Source organism: Genypterus blacodes, unplaced genomic scaffold (assembly GCF_046128005.1).
Source record: "Genypterus blacodes isolate CSIRO-AG114 ecotype Tasmania unplaced genomic scaffold, CSIRO-AGI_Gbla_v1 ptg000067l_1, whole genome shotgun sequence".
Lineage (NCBI taxonomy): Eukaryota > Metazoa > Chordata > Actinopteri > Ophidiiformes > Ophidiidae > Genypterus > Genypterus blacodes.
In genome coordinates this window covers 6,899,449-6,921,268 of record NW_027466879.1, presented here as the reverse complement: position 1 = coordinate 6,921,268, position 21,820 = coordinate 6,899,449, and the positions used below count along the sequence as shown (strand labels likewise).

The following is a 21,820-nucleotide window of genomic DNA, read 5'->3' as shown; positions in this document are numbered from 1 at the left end:
AGATATTGTACTGTAGGAATCTCTGCTGCATGTCTCCTCTTTATGAGCAGTAAGGCCGTGTAAGAATGACTGACAGATGGGCATATTAGACCACCCGCTGCCAGAGTGTGATAATCCAACATGGAGCATGTATTGACCAAACACACACAAACAAGGATGCACAAACCAAGAAACACACTCACATGTACGCGCTTTAAACGTTTTCACACTCCTCTATTCCCAGTTTGCTATTTACAGATATGGAACACTGTATTTGCTGCTTTCCAGTCTAAACTAGAAATGAACGGAAGCCAAACTCCACAAAAGCCCTCAAACATCTTCCCCAAAAGACTGAGCTGGCTGACATACAGCAGTGCGTCCTCTTGTCTGCCACAGCCTCATAGGCAAACAAGTCTTGTCAAGCTGATGGAGATGTTTATGCATCAGGGTTTCTATGGATACAAAGTGAGATGCTACTGATAAGAATTACTGCAAAAAAAAGAAAAAGAATTCCTGCATGGAGTAAAGGAAATTAGAAAAGCTGGTCATTATTTCTTGAAATGTTAAACATGTTCTGTTTCTGTTCATGAGCTGAACATTAACTTTTTTTTTACTTGGCAACCTCATTTGAAGCATGTTGACTCTATCCAACTCCATTCATTTACAATACAGTACCTGAGACATGAGTAAGTAATGAAAGGGAACAGAGTATAAGATTTCCATATTCATATTTTCATTCAAGGTCTATATTGAATCTAATATTCCAAAATGCAAAAAAAATCCTCCTCTACTCCTCCTCCTTGCTACAGCATTGCTATGCAAACTGAGTGAAAACGTACAAGGTCTAGCTTAAGCTTTTCTTTCGTGTCCAGCTTGAATGAGTAATGCCCCAAGAAAGCAAAACATGCATGCTGGCCTAACACTTGCTTGCTTCTTCTTCTTACACATCCTACAGGTTTGTCTTGCTGGATACATTTCTATAAGCCAAAGTTGTTGTGACATTTTGACAGTGTTCAACACACACTCCTCACAATATTACAATATAGAACAAATCACATAATACTGTATGTCCCGTTGAAAGGGGGACATGTTGACATTTGGATGTTCCCAAATGGTGCAATCATTCTTTCAGTTGACATTAGAATTTCTAACAGGCTTAATAAGATTTCTGTGCCATTTTTAATCAGCTAATGTGATTTTATTTTGCCTTTATTTCTCTCTGCTGTGTGGTTATCCGCATCGTGCTGTCAGTGATTGTTAAATTCTGGTCAGATGTCCCTGTGCTTAACATTGAATTATTTGAAATGGTCACCTCTGCCTGAGTTTAAGTGTCTGCAGCCCCAATGAGAATCAGATAATCAGGAATACATTTGGGATTTTTTTCTCACACATTTCTCCATCTCTCTCTCTCTCTCTCTCTCTCTCTGTGACTTTGACTGCAAATCTTCGCTGTTTTCGATTTGGCTCATCCTTTCCCTCACATCTACCGAGCTCTCGAACGGGCTTTGATTGGTTTTGGCAGCAGATTCTGTCATTGAGGGCTGTCCAAGCACTTCTTGCACGGTTTGAGTCTGCAAATCTGTCACTCTTTTAACAGATTCCTCTGGCAGATAGCGAGGCTCTAAATGTGGTACAAGCGTGTCCTCTTCCTGACACACTCACACACATGCAAACACACACATAAGGCATTAACACAGTACGATCAAATAAGTTTTGGGAAAAGGTAACACCATTTTGCACCATGTGAGGAATCTTATAGAAATGTTGATTGAAAACTTCTGAGCCCCGCAGCCTAGCTCCGAGGGTTTCATTTATACATACAGTACATACAAGTGTGAGGCGACCAAATTAGGCTAGTAGGGCTGAAGTAGATCAAAGCCAGTCAGTAAGTGCAAGAAAACTGCATTATCAGCCTGTTTGTTCATCCTTTACACCCCACAGAGCATGGGGGTACTCATGCAACCTGTAAGGTAGAATGAGCTAAGATCCAATAAATTCTGGTGTGTAAAAACACCCAGGGGATTCTGTTACTCACTTCTCACCTCCACATGTGTCTGCTCAGAAATAATCAGTCAATCCGTCTATGGAGAAAAAAAAACTGTTGCTGTTGTAACAACTACCAGTGGTTGTGTACCTCTAATTTTGGTTTATTTTCCTTGTTTCTGCGGGTAAAGTGGCCAATTGTAGACAGTCTGACATCACATCAGGATATTTCTAGCAGCTACAATGGAGCATAATTACTGGAAAACTTTCAAAATGTCAAAAGCTAGGGGTACTTGCTAGACACCCCATTCTACAACAGTGTTCTATAATCATACCAGGAGAGATCCATCATGGAGGCAAGAAGACAATTTCCTCCACAGACATTATGCACAATGACACGCCACAAGCTATTTTGTGTCGTTTTCTGAGTGGAAAACTACAGTGTAAACATTATTTCTATCTCCATCGTCTCACAAAAAAATAATCTAACAATTGGCAATTGGTTCTAGATGCAGTTAATAATTCAGTGAGTTGGTAAAAAACATTCAGGGTGATATAGGAAATGACACACATGCACTGTTGGAATGCAATGAACACATAGACGATGAGGATGTGTGTATTTAGTCCAGTTGATCAGACAGTCATGCTCGCTAGTCATTTAGACTTTAATAGGTTTCTCCACGCTAAAGCTCAAAAATCCCTAGAAAACCACAAAGCAACACAATTAATTGTTGCTGTTATTTACATTAGTCATACAATTACAGCATGACAAACAAAAAACTGACATGTACTGTATCTGTCAGTGGAAGATTTGCTCAATTTAAAGAAAAGACGCACATGGACGCATGGCGGGACAACAGATGAGGCGTCTCTTCTGGCGTTATGGTATTAATTTTTAAAATGCTTTGCTCTGTAATTTCATATTCCATCAAAATCTAATCAGCTTGTTTGAAATATAACATATGAAGGACAAACGTAAACAGATTTGACTGATGCATTGTCCTCACACATACTACAGCCCCGCAGGCAGTCAGACTAGTTTGGACGGTGATTGGCCACGTTGTGAAAACAGTGTAAAGTAAATCTGCTGTCATTGCAGTATTATTGCATAGTTTATGACAACATATGCTTTGCATGTGGCCATCTGGTATGTTGCTCTTGGGTCAGTTCTTGGCTGATTATGTCTCAGTGTGCTTTGAAGTTACAGTGGGAAGAGAGGGATTGAGTTTTAACAAGCCTTCATCAATCAGGGCAGCATGTAAACAGATGGCTTCACTCCACAGCCCAGCGCCAAATCAAAGTCCAAGCAGAATGAGTACATGCAGACATGAATGTTATATATGAATGTACTATACGTTACATCATGCAGCAAGCAGGTGTGCACACTGATGTGTACAAGTAGCTTTAATGATATATGGAGTCATCTTCCTCTGGGTTGCTTAGCAACACAAAGGGTTTACTTTGAAAGAAGCCCCTGGACAGTCCATCATTTGTTCAAAATCTCCTCTCTTATCCCTAACTAGCGACAACTGACATGGATGACAGGATAAGTTATGGAAACTAAATCGGAATAAATTAGAATCACAATCATCTACTAACACCTTGGCTTCAGCGTCTTTCTCAGCCACCATGGTTTCATCTTCCTCATCAATGCAACTGAATTCCTCAAATAGAAACCCATCTCTCCAATACCCTGAACTTTTCCATGGAAACCAAAGCATGAAAGATCTACACAGCCGTCTAAAATTGGTTGCATGACCAACAGAGCAGAACTGACTGCTTCAACCCGAATCTTTACCATGTCACTGACCCTCCAGAGATTTCAACTACTGCTCGTCATCTCTGCAGACACCAAGCTGGGGGGCGTCTAACCTTGCCATTGAATCTGTATTTTTGTTGGCTTCCATTTGTTCAATTTAAAAAAAGGATTGTTTGTTGATATTGTTTAAAATTAAAAAGACATAGTTACAGATTATCCCAAAATTTGCAATTATTTTAATCTTTATATGAACACCAGCCACATTGCACAATGTGAATTTACACACTTACACAACTCAAATTGCACTTCAGTATAATAACCTAGGAATCTCTCTTGGAATTGCCTCTCTAGAGGTCTCTTCCTTTTATCCTTTTTTTCGAGAGTTTCCCCCCCCCCCCCCCTCTTCCTAGAGAGCTTTGGATGAATTTTCATGATGTTGTGGCCTCTAAAGCCCTTTGAGACCTTTTATGTGACATTGTATTATAATGAAGTTGACTTGACTTGACTTGACTTGTCAGCAGATCTTGTCGACGTTACCTATATCATATTACCGATATGATGAAATCAACAAAGCTCCGTAACTTCTGAATGTCTGTAAGTTGGACAACATTTAAATGCCAGGAAAACCAAGTCCATGGAAAGCGGTTTGGTCAACAAAGGACTGAAGAAGAAGAAGAAGGAGTAGAAGAATAAGATTCCACTTTGTCAAGGAAACTGAAGCGTTAATTCTTCACAGCAGCAGTCAAGGCCCTCCTGCTCTATGTGTGTGAAACCTAAATCCTTTACAGAAGAAAACAAATCTTCTGAAATGGCTGTTACACTACGCCAATAAGGTCATCGAGCCAAATCAAGTTGGAGGCCCCTGGATGATTGAGGTAAAAAATATCCTTTCAACAGTAAAACAATTTCATATCTTGTCTCGCTTGAATATACGCATATACTGTATGTAGGCAGACATGTACACACATACACACACGTAATCTAACCTTCACTCTGTATCTGCACTTATTGTTAGTGTCGTTCATAGTGTCGTTGCCAGCTATCTTGATTTCCATTTTGTTTGTTTTGAAGTTACATTTTTTTCTAAACTGTGCGTCTCTTGGGCTTTTGTAATCTGCAGACTCAGATTATTCTTACATTCTTTCTTTTCATGTTCCATTAATTTTATACGTATATGCAAATGAATCCACTCTGAAAACCTGAGGCACTGACTTATAGATGAGATTCCTGTGGCTGCTATTTTTCCATTCCATTAAGGCAGTCTGTGGTAAAAGCTGGTCAGTACTGGAGATACTTTTGTATTGCAGCTTTTGTTAGCAGATAGCTGGCTAATCAATCTTAAATTGAATTGTAATGATCAAATAATCAATAAATACCTTTATTTTTTCCATTGTCTTGCAAAATTCAATTGTGTTCTGTTTGTTGCTCATCAGTGGGTCACACCCTATTCTTGTTGTCCGTTACAGTAGAATTCTTGCCAGTGCTTCCCTCCTTGTAAAATAGACAGTGATAAAGTCGAGAGTTGTTCTGTATAAAACATGATTTCATTGATTTTCCCCATGTAGCCTACTTTACAGATGCAGAAGTGTGTTTAACAAGATACTGCCTACTACAGAAATTGCACTATATGTATGTACTTCAATTACAAAGAACTCACTTAAACCTCCACCAATACATGGTCCTCTAAATTGTATTTTCATATTAGCAAACGTTTTGAGTAGATTTATGATCTTTTCCTGGTCCTGGATCTGCATCTGAATACACACACTCATGCACAATATTAAAGCCATCTCATAAGAAAACAGAACAGAACAGTACGTTGTTTGTGATTCTACAACAACTACTATTACTACGTTCACTACCACTACTACGACTACCACACACTTGTATTACTGAGTGCCCCACCTCCACCCCAATTACCACTTTTTCCAGGACAGTGTGTGTAACCTCACGGGAAAGAGAGGAGAGAGGAAGAAGGAGGCGTGTGAGGGCGGGGTTAAGAAATGGGTGATCGTATGCTTGTGTGTGCGTGTGTGTGTGTGTGTGTGTCTGTGGAGGGGAGGGGAAGGGGTCGTCCTGGCTCACAGGAGGCGGTGGTAGTAGAAGGTGTGAGCGGGATCATGTGCGCTGCTCCCGGCTGCTCCTCGGCTCTGCAGCGCGCTGCGCTCAGCTCCGCGTAGTCGCTGTCCGGGGTGCTGAACGGGAAACTGTGGCTTCTTTCAAGTCGGGTGATATGCACGATCCGTGATAGTGAGCGGAGTTAACAGAAGCGACAATGAAGTCTTTACTCAATGCCTTAAAAAAGGAAGGTAAGAAGACAAATCACTTCTGTTTACTTTTACAAACCAGACGCTGTTTCGACGTTTAACTCTTTATGTGAAAAGCTCCAGTGTGAACTTATTTGAATTTGGAGCTATTTCCCTTTTTGAAAAGTACACCTGGGGTTCCTTTTCTTTCCGTTTGCATGCTCCTAATCATTGGAGATATTTTTATCACCACAATTAGGCTGTAGGTAGGTCGGCGCGTGTTTGGATCACAGGAATAATCTGCAGCAGCACCGGCATTTGATGAGTTTTTAGGTCACTGTGGAAGATGAAGATTTTGAGCCCAATGTGGTGAAGACACCTACAGACAGAAGTCTGAGCTGTTCCCAAATGGAACCTGCCGAGAACAGCCGACCATCTGCCTGTGTGTGAAAACATGGTGGTGCTTTGATTCATCCACTGCTATTTTGTCAATGGGGTCGGCGCTGTGGCTTGCAGGCAGGGGAATGTTCCTGTTAAATGGGGATCTGTGTTTTAAGTCATAGTGGACGAAGGTTGCATTTTAATCCCGAGGTCCACTATGCAAATGACCTGATGATGATGATGATGGAGGTTACAGTGATGAGGAGGCTTGGTCGTCATCCTCCTCATTACCACCATTATCATAATAATTGCTAGTTTAACATTTATGTGCAAAATATATAAAGATAATCTCTTCTATTCTGCTCAATCTTTGAAACTAAAATTGTGCCCATATTCACTTCATTCTGCCACGCAAAATTGTCATACAATAATATTTTAGATTATTATTATAGCTGCTTGTTACTCACACCAGTGTTTGCAGTGTAATTTTACAAAACTTTCAGTTTTCTGCAATGCCCTTGTGAAGTTTCAGGTGACTGTATTTGCGCGTGCTAGGAATTGTTACATAATAAAATAGGACAAAGCTCATACATGGTGAGCAAAAGGTTCCAACCTAGAGGACAATGACCCAAAGGACTGTCAGCTCTGTGAGCAGGGAATGTGACATTTATAATGACAAAAACAGAGAAGCAGTAGTAGTGTTAAGGTCATCTTCATTATCTTATTCTACTAAAATAAATGTTAATGAAGAGGTAAAGAAGAGGTAACACACTCTTATAAACTGAATTATCTGCTACAACCAGTGAGCACAGAAAATGTAAACACAACTCCAAAGCCTTAAATGCACCTTTGAATAGCCTATACTGTTTCATTGTGCACATCTTCTTTGGTCAAGCTGCAATAATTACTCTGTGACTGTTGATGTTCAAGATGTATGTCCTCGACACCTGGATCTGGTGTGAATGTGTGGCCAGTCTCCTTACCTTAGTTTAGGCGTCATGGCAATTGAAATCATTTCCATGTACATGAAAACAAATCCAAAAAAAAGGTTAATTCTAATTTTGCATGATGACGTCAGTAGTATGGAGGCGCTGCCTGATCAGTGCACACATCCATATCAGTTTGCTGCAATGTACAGGCCTCTTGGTGATTGATTATGCATGGAAACATAAGCAATGGGAACATAAATGACTAATTACGTTTTTGACTGCATGCAATTAACCCTCTATCATTTCCCAACCACATTGTTTTTATCTTGTCAGAACTTTGTATTTTTTTGTCAATTGTTTGGAATCTCATCATGCAAAGCTGCATCAGTCTTACCTGGAGAATGCTGAATTTCCCAAATTCTTTCAGAGAATGTTCAGTAGCTCTCAAAATGTTGTTACGTTTATAACATTACATAGCAGTGAACAGTGCAGATTGACATTCATGTTAGCAAATGACTTAACTATTTAACTATTTGAACAACAACAAAGTTAACAGCATCTTTTCAGCTTAGTTATGTGGTACCAGACTCGCTGACCCCTGACCTCATTCAGTAACAAAGATTCCACTGATTGCTTTTCAATCTGTTACACAAGATGTTCAGATTGTCCCCCCCCCCCCGTTTTACTCACTTTATGTGTGAGTGTCTTTGTGCACGAGATTGAGATAGAGAAGAAGAGAATGTTTATTGGTATCTGAAACATTTAAAACCTGCCCCATCATGCTAGCCCAGCAGCTGTTAGCTCTTTCATGTGCTATCATCGATTATTAGCACGTCCACGCGTTCACATCTATGCAGACGTGATTAACACGTTTGCTGTAGACACACCAGAGAAAGAGAGCGAGATCAGAGATTTTTGTCTGGAAAAGTGCTAATGACTCAGTGATGCCCTATTCAGATGTTCAGACTGTCAGGAAGAAACCAGCAGGAAACAGCACCGCGGCGACTCACAACACTTGAACAAAGTAAATTGGCGTTATTGTATTAATCAGCCATCAACCAGGAGAAGCTTCTGGAATAGCTGGGGGGCCCATTATGATTCTACTGTCCCCACACTGTTGTAATTGCGAGGAGAGTTGGTGATGGCAGTTGTTGGCTTGTCATGTGGCAGAGTAATGGAGGAATGTATCCATGGGGAAATCAAAGCCAACCTCTATTACTGGTTTAGTCTGACAGTGGTGCAGCTAGCGGGGCAAAAATAACTCAGCTCGACTCACTGTAATCCCAATAATCTCCCTAATGATGGTCAGAGAGAAAGCAACGTGGAGCCGTGGCCAATCACCAATCAGGATTCAATAAGTGTCGGTCTCAGTTATGTATATCAATCTTTCATCTGACCGGGTCCCAGAGAGAGGGAGAGGCAGAGTCAGAGAGAGAATGACAGATTGATAACATTTTGATGGTTTGGTCAAGATGTGTGATGATGAATAGTGAGTACTTGTACAGTTACAGAATACTGTATAAGATAGATAGATAGATAGATAGATAGATAGATAGATAGATAGATAGATAGATAGATAGATAGACGTATACGCATACTGTATCTCAGCAAGTCTGAATTCTGAGGGAAAGAATAGCACTTCACAGACCCAAGGTACACTATTTATACATTTCTCTCTCCTCTGTGCTCTTTGCTCCAGCACAATACTCACATGACTTGGTGCCACAGCCTTATTCCAGGACAGTTGTCTGAAACTGTAGACTGAAAAGTGTCCTTTCATATCCTTTACTTTCAAACTGTATGTTCTTATTAATGAGCCTTCAAAAATTATCAAAATGTCTATTAATTACAGTCTGCATAGAATGAGTGCAGGTTGAAGGTCTGAGGATTAAATACAAAGGTGCTAACTCCAACTCAATGCACACTTTGAGGAAGCACTGCAAGCTGCAAGGAAAAACTTCCCTTTAACACGAAGAAACCCCAAGCAGAACCAAGTTCTAGCCATCTGCCTTGGTAGGGTAGAGAGAGAGCACAACAAACTCTAACGAAGAAGTAAAGTTAAGGAAATGCAATAATGATAGATGGATATGCACAGATAGAGAGGGGAGGAGGAGAGAGGAGCTCAGTGCATCATTGGAAGTCCCCCAGCAGTCTAGGCCTATAGCAGCATAATCAGGGGTTGGTCCAAGGCAAGCCTGGCCGGCCCTAACTATAAGCTTTATCAAAAAGGAAAGTTTTAAGCCTACTCTTAAACCTAACCGTAACCCGTAGAGAGGGTGTCTCCCCCCGTACCCAATCTGAGAGATGGTTCCACAAGAGAGGAGCCTGATAATTGAAGGTTCTTCCGCCCGTTCTACTTTAGGAGGTGCTAGAACCACTAAGCCTGCATTCTGGGAGTTCAGCGTTGGGGAAATTTGGTACTATGACCTCTTTAAGATACAGTATATGGAGCTTGACCATTTTGAAAGTGGGAAGACGGATTTTAAATTCTGTTTTTGAATTCTTCTTGTTAACTTTTCATTCAAGAAAACACAAACAGCTTGCTCAGAATTAGAAACATCAACTTACTCAAATGCTAACATCACCTTTCTCCCTCGTTACTTCGCAGTGCCTTTCCGTGAGGCTCCAGCCTACTCCAAACGTCGCCGGGGTCCATCTACTGGCAACGACGGTGGAAACAGTCCATCTAGCTCCTCCTTATCAGCGCCACGGGTCCTCCTGCGCTCCAACAGCGACAACAATCTAACGGTCAGTCAGTACCAGCAGCAGCAGGCATCTCCCAGCAGCTGGAGCCCCCATCTGCAACAACAGCAACACACCCAGCCCCACCTGCACGGGTCCCCCCTGCAGGGTCATTCCCAGCCTGGCTCCTCTGCATTACATCGCAGCCTGTCACCCCAGCTGCTCCAGCAGATGCCCAGCGGCAGCCCCAATGGCAACGTGGTGGTCCGGACCATGGGGAGGGGGGCAAGGAGCCGGTCACCCTCCCTCAGCCGGCTAGGGGAGGAGGCTCGTCGGGCTCTGCCGTCACAGCGACAGGCCAGGTGAGGGTTCATACACATACAAACATGCACTTACACATACACACTATTGTAAGTTTCTTCATGGGAATTTCTATTCTGTTTGATACTACATCAATGTGAGTATTCACTTTTCCCACCATCCCCCATAAGAGATGAAGTATAACGCGTTCCTCCGGGAAACGCGCCATCAAAAAGACTCCAGCTTCCCAGTCACTATGGCAACCGTTGCTATGGTTGCTCACTGACACTTTCTAAATGTGTGTGAATTTTGTAGGCATGTGTTTGAGATAACTGTATTGAGAATGTGGATTTCATCTTATACAGTGTGCGTACATATGTGTGTTCTCCGATCACTTTCACTTGATTAATTCCATTCAGAAATGGCACCATGGGTGTCTGTCTGCAGTGTTTTGTGAGGTTTTGTGGTGTTTTTTCAGTGTATTTCTTTGTTTCGGTGCGTCTACTGTGTGTGCGTGTGTGTGACAGTGAAAAAGAGAGAGCATGCGATCAGTGCAGGATTACAAAGTGATGACGGGTGTTTATCTTGTAGCAGTGACAGCGTCAATCCCGATTAAGACGCATGCTCTCTGGCCTCTTCCTCTACCACCACCTCCTCCTCCTACTCCTCCTCCTCTTTCTTGGCAAATTACCAGATGGACACATATGGCAGCCCTCTGCACAAGCACTACCCACTCTCTCTTGCTCTGCATCTGTCAGAGAGGAGAGGAGAGGAGAGGAGAGGAGAGGAGAGGAGAGGAGAGGAGAGGAGAGGAGAGGAGAGGAGGATGCTTTTTAGAAGATGATTGAAGATGTGAACTTGAAGCAAAGCATAAAGACAAGATAAAGAGCAGAGAAAGGGGAATCGAGCCACAAAGAACAGCGAATAAAAGCAAAGAATGAGGGGCTTAGAGTGAGGGTGGAGGGGACAGAGTTAAGGGAAGACAAGTGACAGCGGAGATGAAAGAAGGGGCAGAGCAAAGGGGAGGACAGTTGCCTTTACTTCAGCTGTGCATGATCATCACCATCTTATCTTTTGACGTGTTTCACCAAAAAGCTTGGGTGGGGCGGGGAATCTGCCCGAGAGAACAAATTCAGATTGAGTTTGATTGGTGAGAAGAGTTTGTTTTGAAGTGACAGGGGTTCAGTAGTTCAGCAGGGAATCTTGAGGCGTTGTGTAAAGTGGGACGTGCTTGTTCATGTTCTGTGTTCTCCATCAGAGAAGCTTGGTCATCACAGCTGCGTTTGTGTTTTTGTGCTCAATGTCTTTGATTTGACAACCCTGGACCAGGCGTAACGCAAGACCACTGTTGATCAATCTGTTTTTATAGCAGTGAGTGGGACGTCTTACATTTCATTTGAGGCAAAGTGTGATCAAACCAACGCTTTTCACATTTCAGTGTCATGATACAGTAGTGTGTCAGCAATCTCAAAACCCTGTGGGTGTTTAGATTTGCATATAGGTTATTTGTGCATGTGCTCATGCTAATGACGGCACATGAGACTCCGACAACAAAGTCAATGTAATGATATGAATGCATGGGATAGTGGTGGCTGCATCATACATTACCTTATTAAAATTAGAATGATCTTACACTGACTGACAGGCGTTATTATGGCTGAGCCATTTGATATAATGTGAAAGCAGAGTGGCTCTGTCTCTAGATAGCATTAATATTACCAAGGGATCCTGGTAATCTCGTGTCTCTATAAGTATTTCTTTAACCTTTATTTCTTAACCAAGTCAGTTCCTCAAAATAATACGGTCACGTCAGTCATACACGTAGTAAGATTCTGTCAACTACGCCATTAATTCCCTGCCTAATGTCGAGAGCGACACTATTAAAATGAGATTTTCCTGAGCAAGAGAACAGACATCAGGCATGAGCAGAGCAAATTCAAGCAAGAGGAGGGAAAATGTGTAAAGTGTGTAAAGAACAAAAGCATGAAATGATTCAACGATGTCTACCTGAATTCTGCTCTCACATTTTAACTAAGGTGCTCTCAAAATTAGGCAGGGAATTTACACCATCATCAAAGTTCTATTCCAATTAATTGACCTTAACCTTTCCAGACTTTAACGAGACATATTAGAGGACTACCATGTTCCATGTTCTATCTATCTATAGTCTTAGCAACACAAATCACTGGCACATTAGCCTTGCATCCAAAAGGAATGTCCAACACATGCACTAAATATAAAAATAAATGAATAATGTAAGCCCTGTTTGTATGGATGGAACAGCAACTCCCTATATTATGGTATCAAAATGAGGCTAGATGGCGCAATATATCCTTTATGAATAATCATGTAATTTGAGAATTCTACAGCTGCTATTTTAGCAATAATACTGTAATCACCTGGTGTCCTGGTTTAACACTTTGTTAAGAACCAGTGCTACATGACTTCCATGAAATCAGCTCAGGAGACATTGGTGTGACAGATCAGATGCAACATCATGTTTAACATTTCCTTAGCCGTCAGTACTCGAAAGCCTGTGATGTTTCAGTCCTTCCTCTCTTTGCTTCTGCTTTTGTGCATCCTTCCTTTACCCTCACTTATCCATTATCCCCTCCCCCCTCTTTACACCCTGCACCCACACACACACACACACGACACAACTGTCCCTGTGGCATTCCCTTTTTGACATGTCATTAGATAGAATGTAGGAATGTAGCACACATGCACCCACCTTCCCAACCCTCCCCCCCCCCCCCCCCCCTCCACACACACACACACACACACACACACACACACACACACACACACACACAGTGACAGCTGTCAGTCAGCCCAAGAATGTCATGGCAACAGCTTCACAGTTAAATCTGTAGAGAGATGTGTCCAGTGTCAGGACAGATGCGTGCTTGATTGTAGCACTGAAGTAATCTTGGAATTTGAAATCTTCAGTGCACTCACTTGTTTTGACAGAGCTCTAAATGCAGGAAGACTTGCAGTAATGTGATTGCTAAAAGTAAAAATATGTGGTAAATGATTTGCTTCTCACTACAGTCTTATTCAGAGTATGAACGGTGAGACTCTAACAAAGAATGACTTTCGGTATGATCTCCAAAGACTGTCCTGGAGGGCAGAGAAATATCTGACTCACAAATATTTCACTATTAATATTTTGCTGTTTAGCTCCAACACAGCTGTGGTGTGGTTCACAGTAGCTGGATGCCATTGAGTAGAACATCAACATATCGAGTAGGTCTGAAGAAATCTAAGGTGGATTAGAGACCAATCCTTCACTTGAAAAAAAGAGTAATACCACAGTGCAACCATATGGCACCGTTCTCTCTCTCTCTCTATCTCTCTCTCTCTCTCTCTCTCTCTCTCTCTATCTCTCTCTCTCTCTCTCTCTCTCTCTCTCTCTCTCTCTCCCTTCCTTCTCTCTCTCCTTCACTCCCTCTCTCTCTCTCCCATGTGTTTGGGTGATCATCCAATAATAGCACAAATTATGCACAGTTGGTATTAATCAACACCGTCTAATTAGCACCTCAAAGCCACCTGGGTAATTTCCCCCCAAAAAAAGAGTCATGAAAAACATGGCGGACAGTTTCTTCATCTCAACTGACGCCTGCTGATCCGCAGGCCGTTACTTTTGTCTGAATCTAAAATGAGATTTCTCTCCCCTACAAGTCCCACAGCAGTGAGGTATGATGACATGTTAAAAATATTTTTCAAATGTGTAAGAATTAACAAGTTAGAGTGTGAAAATTCCTCATTAAACTTTCACAATAAAAGCTCCCCTTTTGATGCAAATTTTGCTTCCCAAAATGACTGCTGTTAGAAATACTTTAAGATGTGCTGCTGCTGTGTTGACAGTTCACACACGTTTGTCAGTGACCTGCATCTGACTCTGGTGTGAACACCCATCTGCACTAAGAGGCCACGTGCGAGCAAAAATGTGGTCCACATGCGCTGTGGAGTAACAACAAAAGACGTCAACATCGGCGTGATGTTATTTGCCCTCCATGTTAGTGTTTACCAGGCTGTGAACACTTAATGACAGCAGTGATGTGAGCCAGAGCAGAGAAGTGAGATGTTAATAAAACCACATAAATTGTGATCTAAGCGTTCTGACAGCACTCACATAGCCACGGATCAGATTGAAGTCAGATCTAAGACATGATATGCAAAGACAAGTTCACACTACTGGATGAATCTGATCACTGTGGACACGAAAAGAAACAGGTCTGATTTTTGATCCCTGATGTCATCATTCAGTGTCAGCATTTGCTGGAAAAGGAGGAGGAATCGATGCTAGGAGCAATTGAAGGAAACATCAGCCAGTGGAAAGCCAGTAGGACAGCAAAGTCTAACACTTAATAAGATGCCTCAATTCAATCCAGACTTGAAGGAATGTATCGCAATGGTACAGTGTTTAAATTCATAATTTAAGATATAGCCGGACACGGCTACAACAGGGCTGGATTGTAGTGCGAATCTGACAAGTTTTCTCATTAAATGTGTACATGTGGCATTATATGTTAGAAGATGTTCATACTATGGACAGATGTGGGTCACATTCTGCAACATAGGCACAGTGTATTAGTAAGAGTTCCTACAGAGCAGCAGCATCATGCTATTCTCTATTTTTCTGGCCTTTAAAAGATGAAACATGACAGCAATACTGAGAAAAATAGAATAACCATCCATAAAACACTGGGTTACTAAAAATGATATACTTGTGACTGAGGCCAACCTGTAGTGCAATACAATAAAAAAGGTTAAAAAGTGGACAAGAACAATTGTGTAATACTGTTGTATAATCCATTTGTGTAACACGAGAAGTGTTATACAAGGGTAGAGACTAAGGAGAGCTTTTTAAACTGTGATGTATCTCAGTGCTGTGCAGTGGTTGTAGCTGCTCATTGTGCACTATAGTCCATGGCTTTCCCTTGGAAAATGTGCGAGCAGTCTCTCTAGGTATTGAATGGGGTTAGCTCTCCAAAGGCCCGTGAAGGTTTTAGGAGGAGCTCAGTCTACAGGACAAGGTGACCCATTTAGATTCCATTCCTCTTTTTTTTGCTCTCTCTCTCTCTCTCTCTCTCTCTCTCTCTCTTTCTTTCTCTCTCTCTCTCTCTCTCTCTCTCTCTCTCTCTCTCTCTCTCTCTCTCTCTCTCTCTCTCTCTCTCTCTCTCTCTCTCTTCAATTCTCTCATTTTTACACACAGTTTTAGATTATTTTTCTCTGGCTTGGTCATACACAAAAAGGTTCTGCACGTCCATCTAAGCTTTTCTCTACAGTTATAAGATACTTGGCATGATCAAGAAGGCTGTTAGGGTGGCTTGCCTCCATTTCTAATTTCTAATTCAACTACACAATCACTTTCATTTGTTTTCCAACCCTTTATCTCAGTATTTCATATAATTTCTTAAGCATATTTAATGTTTTACATGAGAGTTAATAATGCTACATAAGCTTTGGCTCTCTTTATTTGCTTTCACACAGAAGAAGGAAGAAATTATTACAGAAACTCACATGTTGTAGTGTTTGCTTACAGTAAAATCTCTCTGTGGCTCACAGCTGCACATTTGCTAGAAGTGTTATGATGGAGACTGACCACTAAGTGGTGCTACATTATCATATCAGGCACATACTGTAGAACAGCAACACAACTGTCCTCTTCCTGCACCCCAGCTCTGTGTTATGTGGATGAGTGAGACACAGCATCAACCTTAACAGCATTTACATGATTATATTTACTTATATATGTCTTCGAAATCAAGTTCAAATGTTGGGTTTGCCAAAACTTAGAACATTTGACAACATTCGGAGATGTGATAACTAACTCACCTCTGTAATAGTGACAACAGCCCTCTGTGGAATATAGTGAAGCAGTAGGATTTGTTCCCTCTTCTGCCTTCTGCCAAATCTCTGGTAACTCCGAGTGTGGTCTTTAATGCATCCTGTCTCCTACCCAGAAGCCACTGCAGCTCTGTGGGTCAGAGCCAGCTCATATTCTGTCCCACTTACTATTGCAAGACACGTGCCTGCTGGCCTCTGAATGTCTTTTCTGATAATTGGTTTGTGCGTGCGTGTACGTGTGTGTGTGTGTGGGGGGGGGGGGTCAGGTTACGTGTGTGTGCATGTTAATTTGCATGATACATTAGGCAGTAGGCCTGTGTTAGTGGTTACAATGTGGGGCAGTCAAAATGACAAACACGTTACAACACAACACAATGGCCCTGCAGTAAATGCCACACTGCTAATTTGGCTAGGTTCATTGGGTTCCATTTTTCTTTGACTCATAGTTCACGCAACTTAATGTTTCAGACTGTAGTTTGCCTTTCACTGACCTGTCAATACAAAACCTTCAATACAATATGTCCACCAAAATAACCCAGCGTAGCATTAAAGTTACTTGTTTTTCACATGTATGTATGGAAATGTTACATATGCACTCTTCATTCAATGTTTACGTCAATATCAAGAGCCATCTGCGGCGTCTCTATCTGTGCATTTGCTTTGTACATCTCATTGTGATTCAATTAGTAAAGTGAAATGAATTCAACGTTTACAATAAGTGAGCATGTTCACAGCAATGATGTTGTATACACTGGAATGTAATGAATGCAATACAGTATAAAGCTTTGCCACAATGACTTAATGTGTTGTGGTTAATTGTAATGTATTGGTATGTACAGTATTTCCCTATGGGCCTGTTGATTGGTGTTGATTGGCGTTTTCTCTTTCAGTCCCAGCAGTCACGGGGATGCAGTCGGCACCAGAAGGAAACTGTACAGTGCCGTCCCAGGGAGACACTTTGTGGTGGTCCGTTCTTACACGGCCCAGGCAGAGGGCGAGATCAACCTCTACAAAAGCGACAGGGTCAAAGGTAAGACTGGAGACCTTTTTATTCGTACAGACAGGGCGTTCTTACACCGCTTAAGAGTTACCACTGGCTAGGTTACAAGCACGGTAAGGGTTAATGTAAAACTGATTGACGTAACATTCCTATTAACTCAGTGACATGATTGTATATATTTTACATGTGTGTGTAATAGGCTAATAGGCTACTTAACAACAACAAGCGTGTTTGATAAGTTAAAACCACAAATGTAAGATTCATTCTAATTCTTTCCCCATGTCAGTCCCGCTCAGTTATGATTACCTCGACGATTAGGCTCGTATTAATTCAGAGATTGCTGTGCTTCACGCTTACTGCAATTCAAATTAACCAAAGGACTAATCCCTTCACAAGGTAAACGCAGAAATATAAGTCCCGTAGAAAATACTAAAACAATCGCACAAAGGATGATCAGAAGTAAATCAAATTGTTCATTGGTTTGACCTATGTAGAAGGTGGGCATGATGTCATAAAATTACTACGCGCCGTATGGAGTTATTGTCCATCCTGCCCTGGCCCTGGTCTCCTGCTGTGTGTTACCAGACTCCTCTCCTCCTGTGTGTATCTGAGATGTTTTCACCTGGTGTCCTGATAGCATATGTGTTACACAACATCAACACAATACAATTTGCACCTATGTGGTAAGCAGTGATCTCAGGAGGAGACCCCAGACAGTCCTGCACCAATTGGCACTCCCCCACCTCTAGTCAAGCTCTCAAATGGTGCTGACAGTCTTTTGTCTTGACAATCTGGTAGTTCTCCTCCACCTCTTGTCATATGCATGTTTTGCTGGACCCTCAATGGTGAAGGACTATCAGCTCTCTTGGTCCTTTGTATTAGACGCAGACCGTCAGAGCCAGTATCCTTAGTTGTGAATTGAAAGCTTGTGTTGACCCTTTAATTCTTATTGTATTTATTATTGATATATACATATATTTTTTCACCTTACAATTGCCTCCTGTCCTTACTGGTGTGTTTCTGTCATGTAAACTATACAGCCTTTATACTGCTTTTCTAGAAGCAGAAACGCTGGTCTTATTTTTGCTACTGCATTTATTATTCAAATATGACATTTAAACTCCTCTGGGGATGTGAATGTGGCATTTGTGTTGTTAAACTAGTGTAAGATTTCTTCTGATGTCATCCTATCCCTGATTTCTCTCTCTCTCCTCTCCATCGACCCAGTTCTGAGCATAGGAGAAGGGGGTTTCTGGGAGGGCAGTGCCCGTGGCCAGGTGGGCTGGTTCCCAGCTGACTGTGTGGAGGAGATCCCTGCCAAGGCCACCGAGGAGAGGAGCTGTAAGTGTGATGACTTCAGTAAAGGCTACAGACGTATGTAGGACATGCTGATTGCCATCACCCAGTTTGAAAGGGAGATGTTGATACAAAGCATGAAAGCTAAGGTTAGATACGTGTAATCTGATACTGAGCAGAGGTGCGGCAAAGTAACTGAGTTCTGTCCATTTATACAAACACTTTTGAAGTGCCTTTACTTTGATGGGGTATTTACATTTTATGGTACATACTACTTCCTCTCCACTACATTTCAGAGGGAAATTACTACATTATGTTGGTATGATTGCTATGCAGACTAAGGCTTTAAAATTCATTACATTTGTAATTCTTTTTTTTAATCTCAGTTTAGTTTTAGCTTTATGGCACAATAGTATGTTTGATATTGAGCTTTAGAGACGTTAGGAGGCTGGTTAATTTACTCAACTTGTCCTTCAACTGTGAAAGACTTGTACCTCCAGTTTTGTGAATTTTCATGATGGATCAACATAAACGTATCATACACATATTTATTCATCCATTAAATGAAAACTCAAAAACACAATGGACTGTTCTTCACAATAAGTAGATTTTACTTCTAATTCTTCTTATACTCCAAAATGGGAATGAAGGGCTTCTACTTGCAATAGAGTATTTTTCCAGACCAGTATTAGTACTTAAGTTAAGGCTTTAAGTACTACATCTACTACATTGTCTATGTGGCTCCTCCATGCCCTTGTGCTACATTCATCCTCATTGTCATCATCCTCCCTGTCTCATTTTGTCTCTTCAGGCTGTTGTACAAAAATGTAAGTGCCACATTGCCCTGTTAACTCATGTGTGCTCTGATGTCCTCTGGGTGCGAGCTAACAAACACATCACGTCATGCTCTGTTTTCCATAAACATCACATTTTTGTCTATTTTGATTTTGTCCCTATGTGCTGCTGTGTCTCTATGTTGGTAAGATTAATAAGATGCTGTGCTCATTTCTTTTCCTTCTACAGATTTTTTTATGTATCTGTCTATAACATGTTTTAATTATTGACATTTCAAAGAATACTGTTGTTGAAGTCAACTCCCCACACCCACTCTTTCTCTTCATATTTATTACTCTTAGAGTTTGTCAGCAATGATAAAGGCAGATGGGGAGCGAATTGTTCTTCTTCTCGCACTGGCTGTTTGTCATCTTCTGGGCGGCTTGTTTCGAAGGGTGCTTGGCATAGGAAAAATCTCTCACATTGTGCCAGATCCAAATTGGCCCCAGGTCTGCCTCCAAAGAAAGCTTGTCAGAAAATGGGAGCACAGTATGGTGGCTTGCAGAGACCCTTTCAAAGGTAGCCATGGGCCAACCATGTGTGCGATGCAATTAGACAGCCAGTGAGTGGCATTCACTGAAAGCATGGTGATTGCAGCCTATTGGTCAAAAGAGTGACCGAGGATAGAAAAGGCAACACAAAACTAAACTAGGTTTGTGTCTGTATGAAGAATTATTACATTTTCATATGGGTGAGCCCACCATATGATTAAAATTACATCTTGGTAATTGGATGTCTTGTTGTATGCTTGATTGCCACAATGAGATTGAGGGTCATTTTCTCTGCACAGGTGCACTGAACAGCAGCCTGCTTACTCTGCAGTGCTCACGTTGTGCTTTTCAGGCTTTTGTCCCGTGACAATACTAGACCTGCTTTACCTCTAACCTACTGGGCTTAGTGTGTGTGCGTGTAGAGGCTTTGGTTTTCCTTGTGTGTTTCCTATAGGTTGCGCTACAAGCCATCTCAACTGTTGAACTGTTTCCTTAACAAAGCATGTCTAAGCAGGGTTTAATCCTTCTACATCACATCTATTGAATTAGAGGGATTAGAAGATAAAGGTGTTTAAGATAAACAATCTGCCAGTTGGTTGCAAGGATGGAGATGAAAGACCGAATGGATGGAATCCAGATAAGGCACAATTGATGTTATGGTTGACTTAACCTTACATGTAAAATGTAATGTAGACAGGGATTCTCACATACATACTTTGGCTTTAGCATTAACAAACATGATCCCATAGTTATAGTTTTTTTTTTTTTACATGACATTGAAATGCATGGTGGCCACCTAAATTATGCAATCACCCTTTGGAGCTTCTCAAAATTAGACTGGATTTTTATTCAGCCATATGAGTCCATTTGACGATTAGGTGCTCATCTCTGAGCTCTCTAAACATCATCATCTATAAACACAGCTAACAGAAGTTCATAGGATTTATTGTGAAAATATTCAAATTACTTTAAAATATACAGTTTTTGTAGTTTGTATTGTTTTCCTTTTTTAACTAGTACTTTCAAAACTAAGTACTCGGAAATTGCATGTTGGTGAAAGAAAGTTTTGTGCAGTATTATGTATAGTGAGTTTTTTAATAATATAACAGAAAAAGAAAAGACAACTAACTTTATTCTACTTTGTTATTTCCTGTTGGTCTTTCATATCGTGTCACACAGGCTGTGTGAATCATGAAGTTATTGATCTTTGTGTGAGAATTTCCAGGAAATATTATTTGATGGGAAATACACAGTGCTGAGGTTTCTTGATGACTGACAGTTTAGAGTCAAATTAGAATGTTGACGACTCACTGTTGTGTGTGTTTAACTTGCTCTTGATAATCTCACATAGATTATTATTATGTCACAATGATTTACACTTTCTAAAAGGACATGTAGCTTTCACTGCAATGTGCTCCAATTCAAGAGTTCCTACTGTGGTCATATATTAGATTTGGTTTAGCACACATAATGGTGATGAAGCGATGATGGTTATCTTACAGAGCCATTAGGACAGATGGAGCCTGAAGCAGGAGTGTACATGTTTAGACTGAGCAGTAAACTTTATCATGCATCTACCAAGAGGTCATAGTAAAGTGTATTTATGGGGCCTTAATTGCTAAACTTCTCACTAACCTCACGTTATGATAGAATAACCTGAGAAAAGGATAAATGATCTTTACCGCCAATAGTTTTATTTGTTGTACATAAGATAAGATGAGTCAATAACCATACTTATCAAGACAAACCTTCGAGCTACAGAATATGCTTTGAGGAATATGTCCCCATAACTATCACATCAGACGGTTTCATTGCACCATGATGCATTTAAGTTCAAAGTCTAATCATTTCACAGGTTTCTTAGTCTTCTTTTTATTTTTAAAATGTCCCAATTCTTAGGTGTCATTGAAGGACAATGTATTCAACCTCAGTGTTGATCCAGTTTTCTCAGCCATTTTATATTCCTTATTACAAAGTCAGGACAGATTGTAGTAGATTGAAGTTCACTCCAATTTGTCACTGAAAAACTGGTGAAACTTGGTGCATTTGTACATCCCAGTATATCCTCTGCAGAAAGGACCAGGTTT

The 21,820-nt window shown here is 41.1% G+C and overlaps 1 protein-coding gene across 1 annotated transcript in view; it reads left to right on the top strand.

Annotated features, from left to right (window-relative positions):
• shank2a (SH3 and multiple ankyrin repeat domains 2a) overlaps positions 1–21,820 on the top strand; it is a 124,192-nt gene that overhangs the window by 55,370 nt on the left and 47,002 nt on the right. The window contains 3 exon segments of the mRNA XM_076156288.1: positions 9,886–10,347; positions 17,026–17,142; positions 18,340–18,453. Of these exon segments, the coding sequence (XP_076012403.1) occupies positions 9,886–10,347; positions 17,026–17,142; positions 18,340–18,453 (693 nt within the window).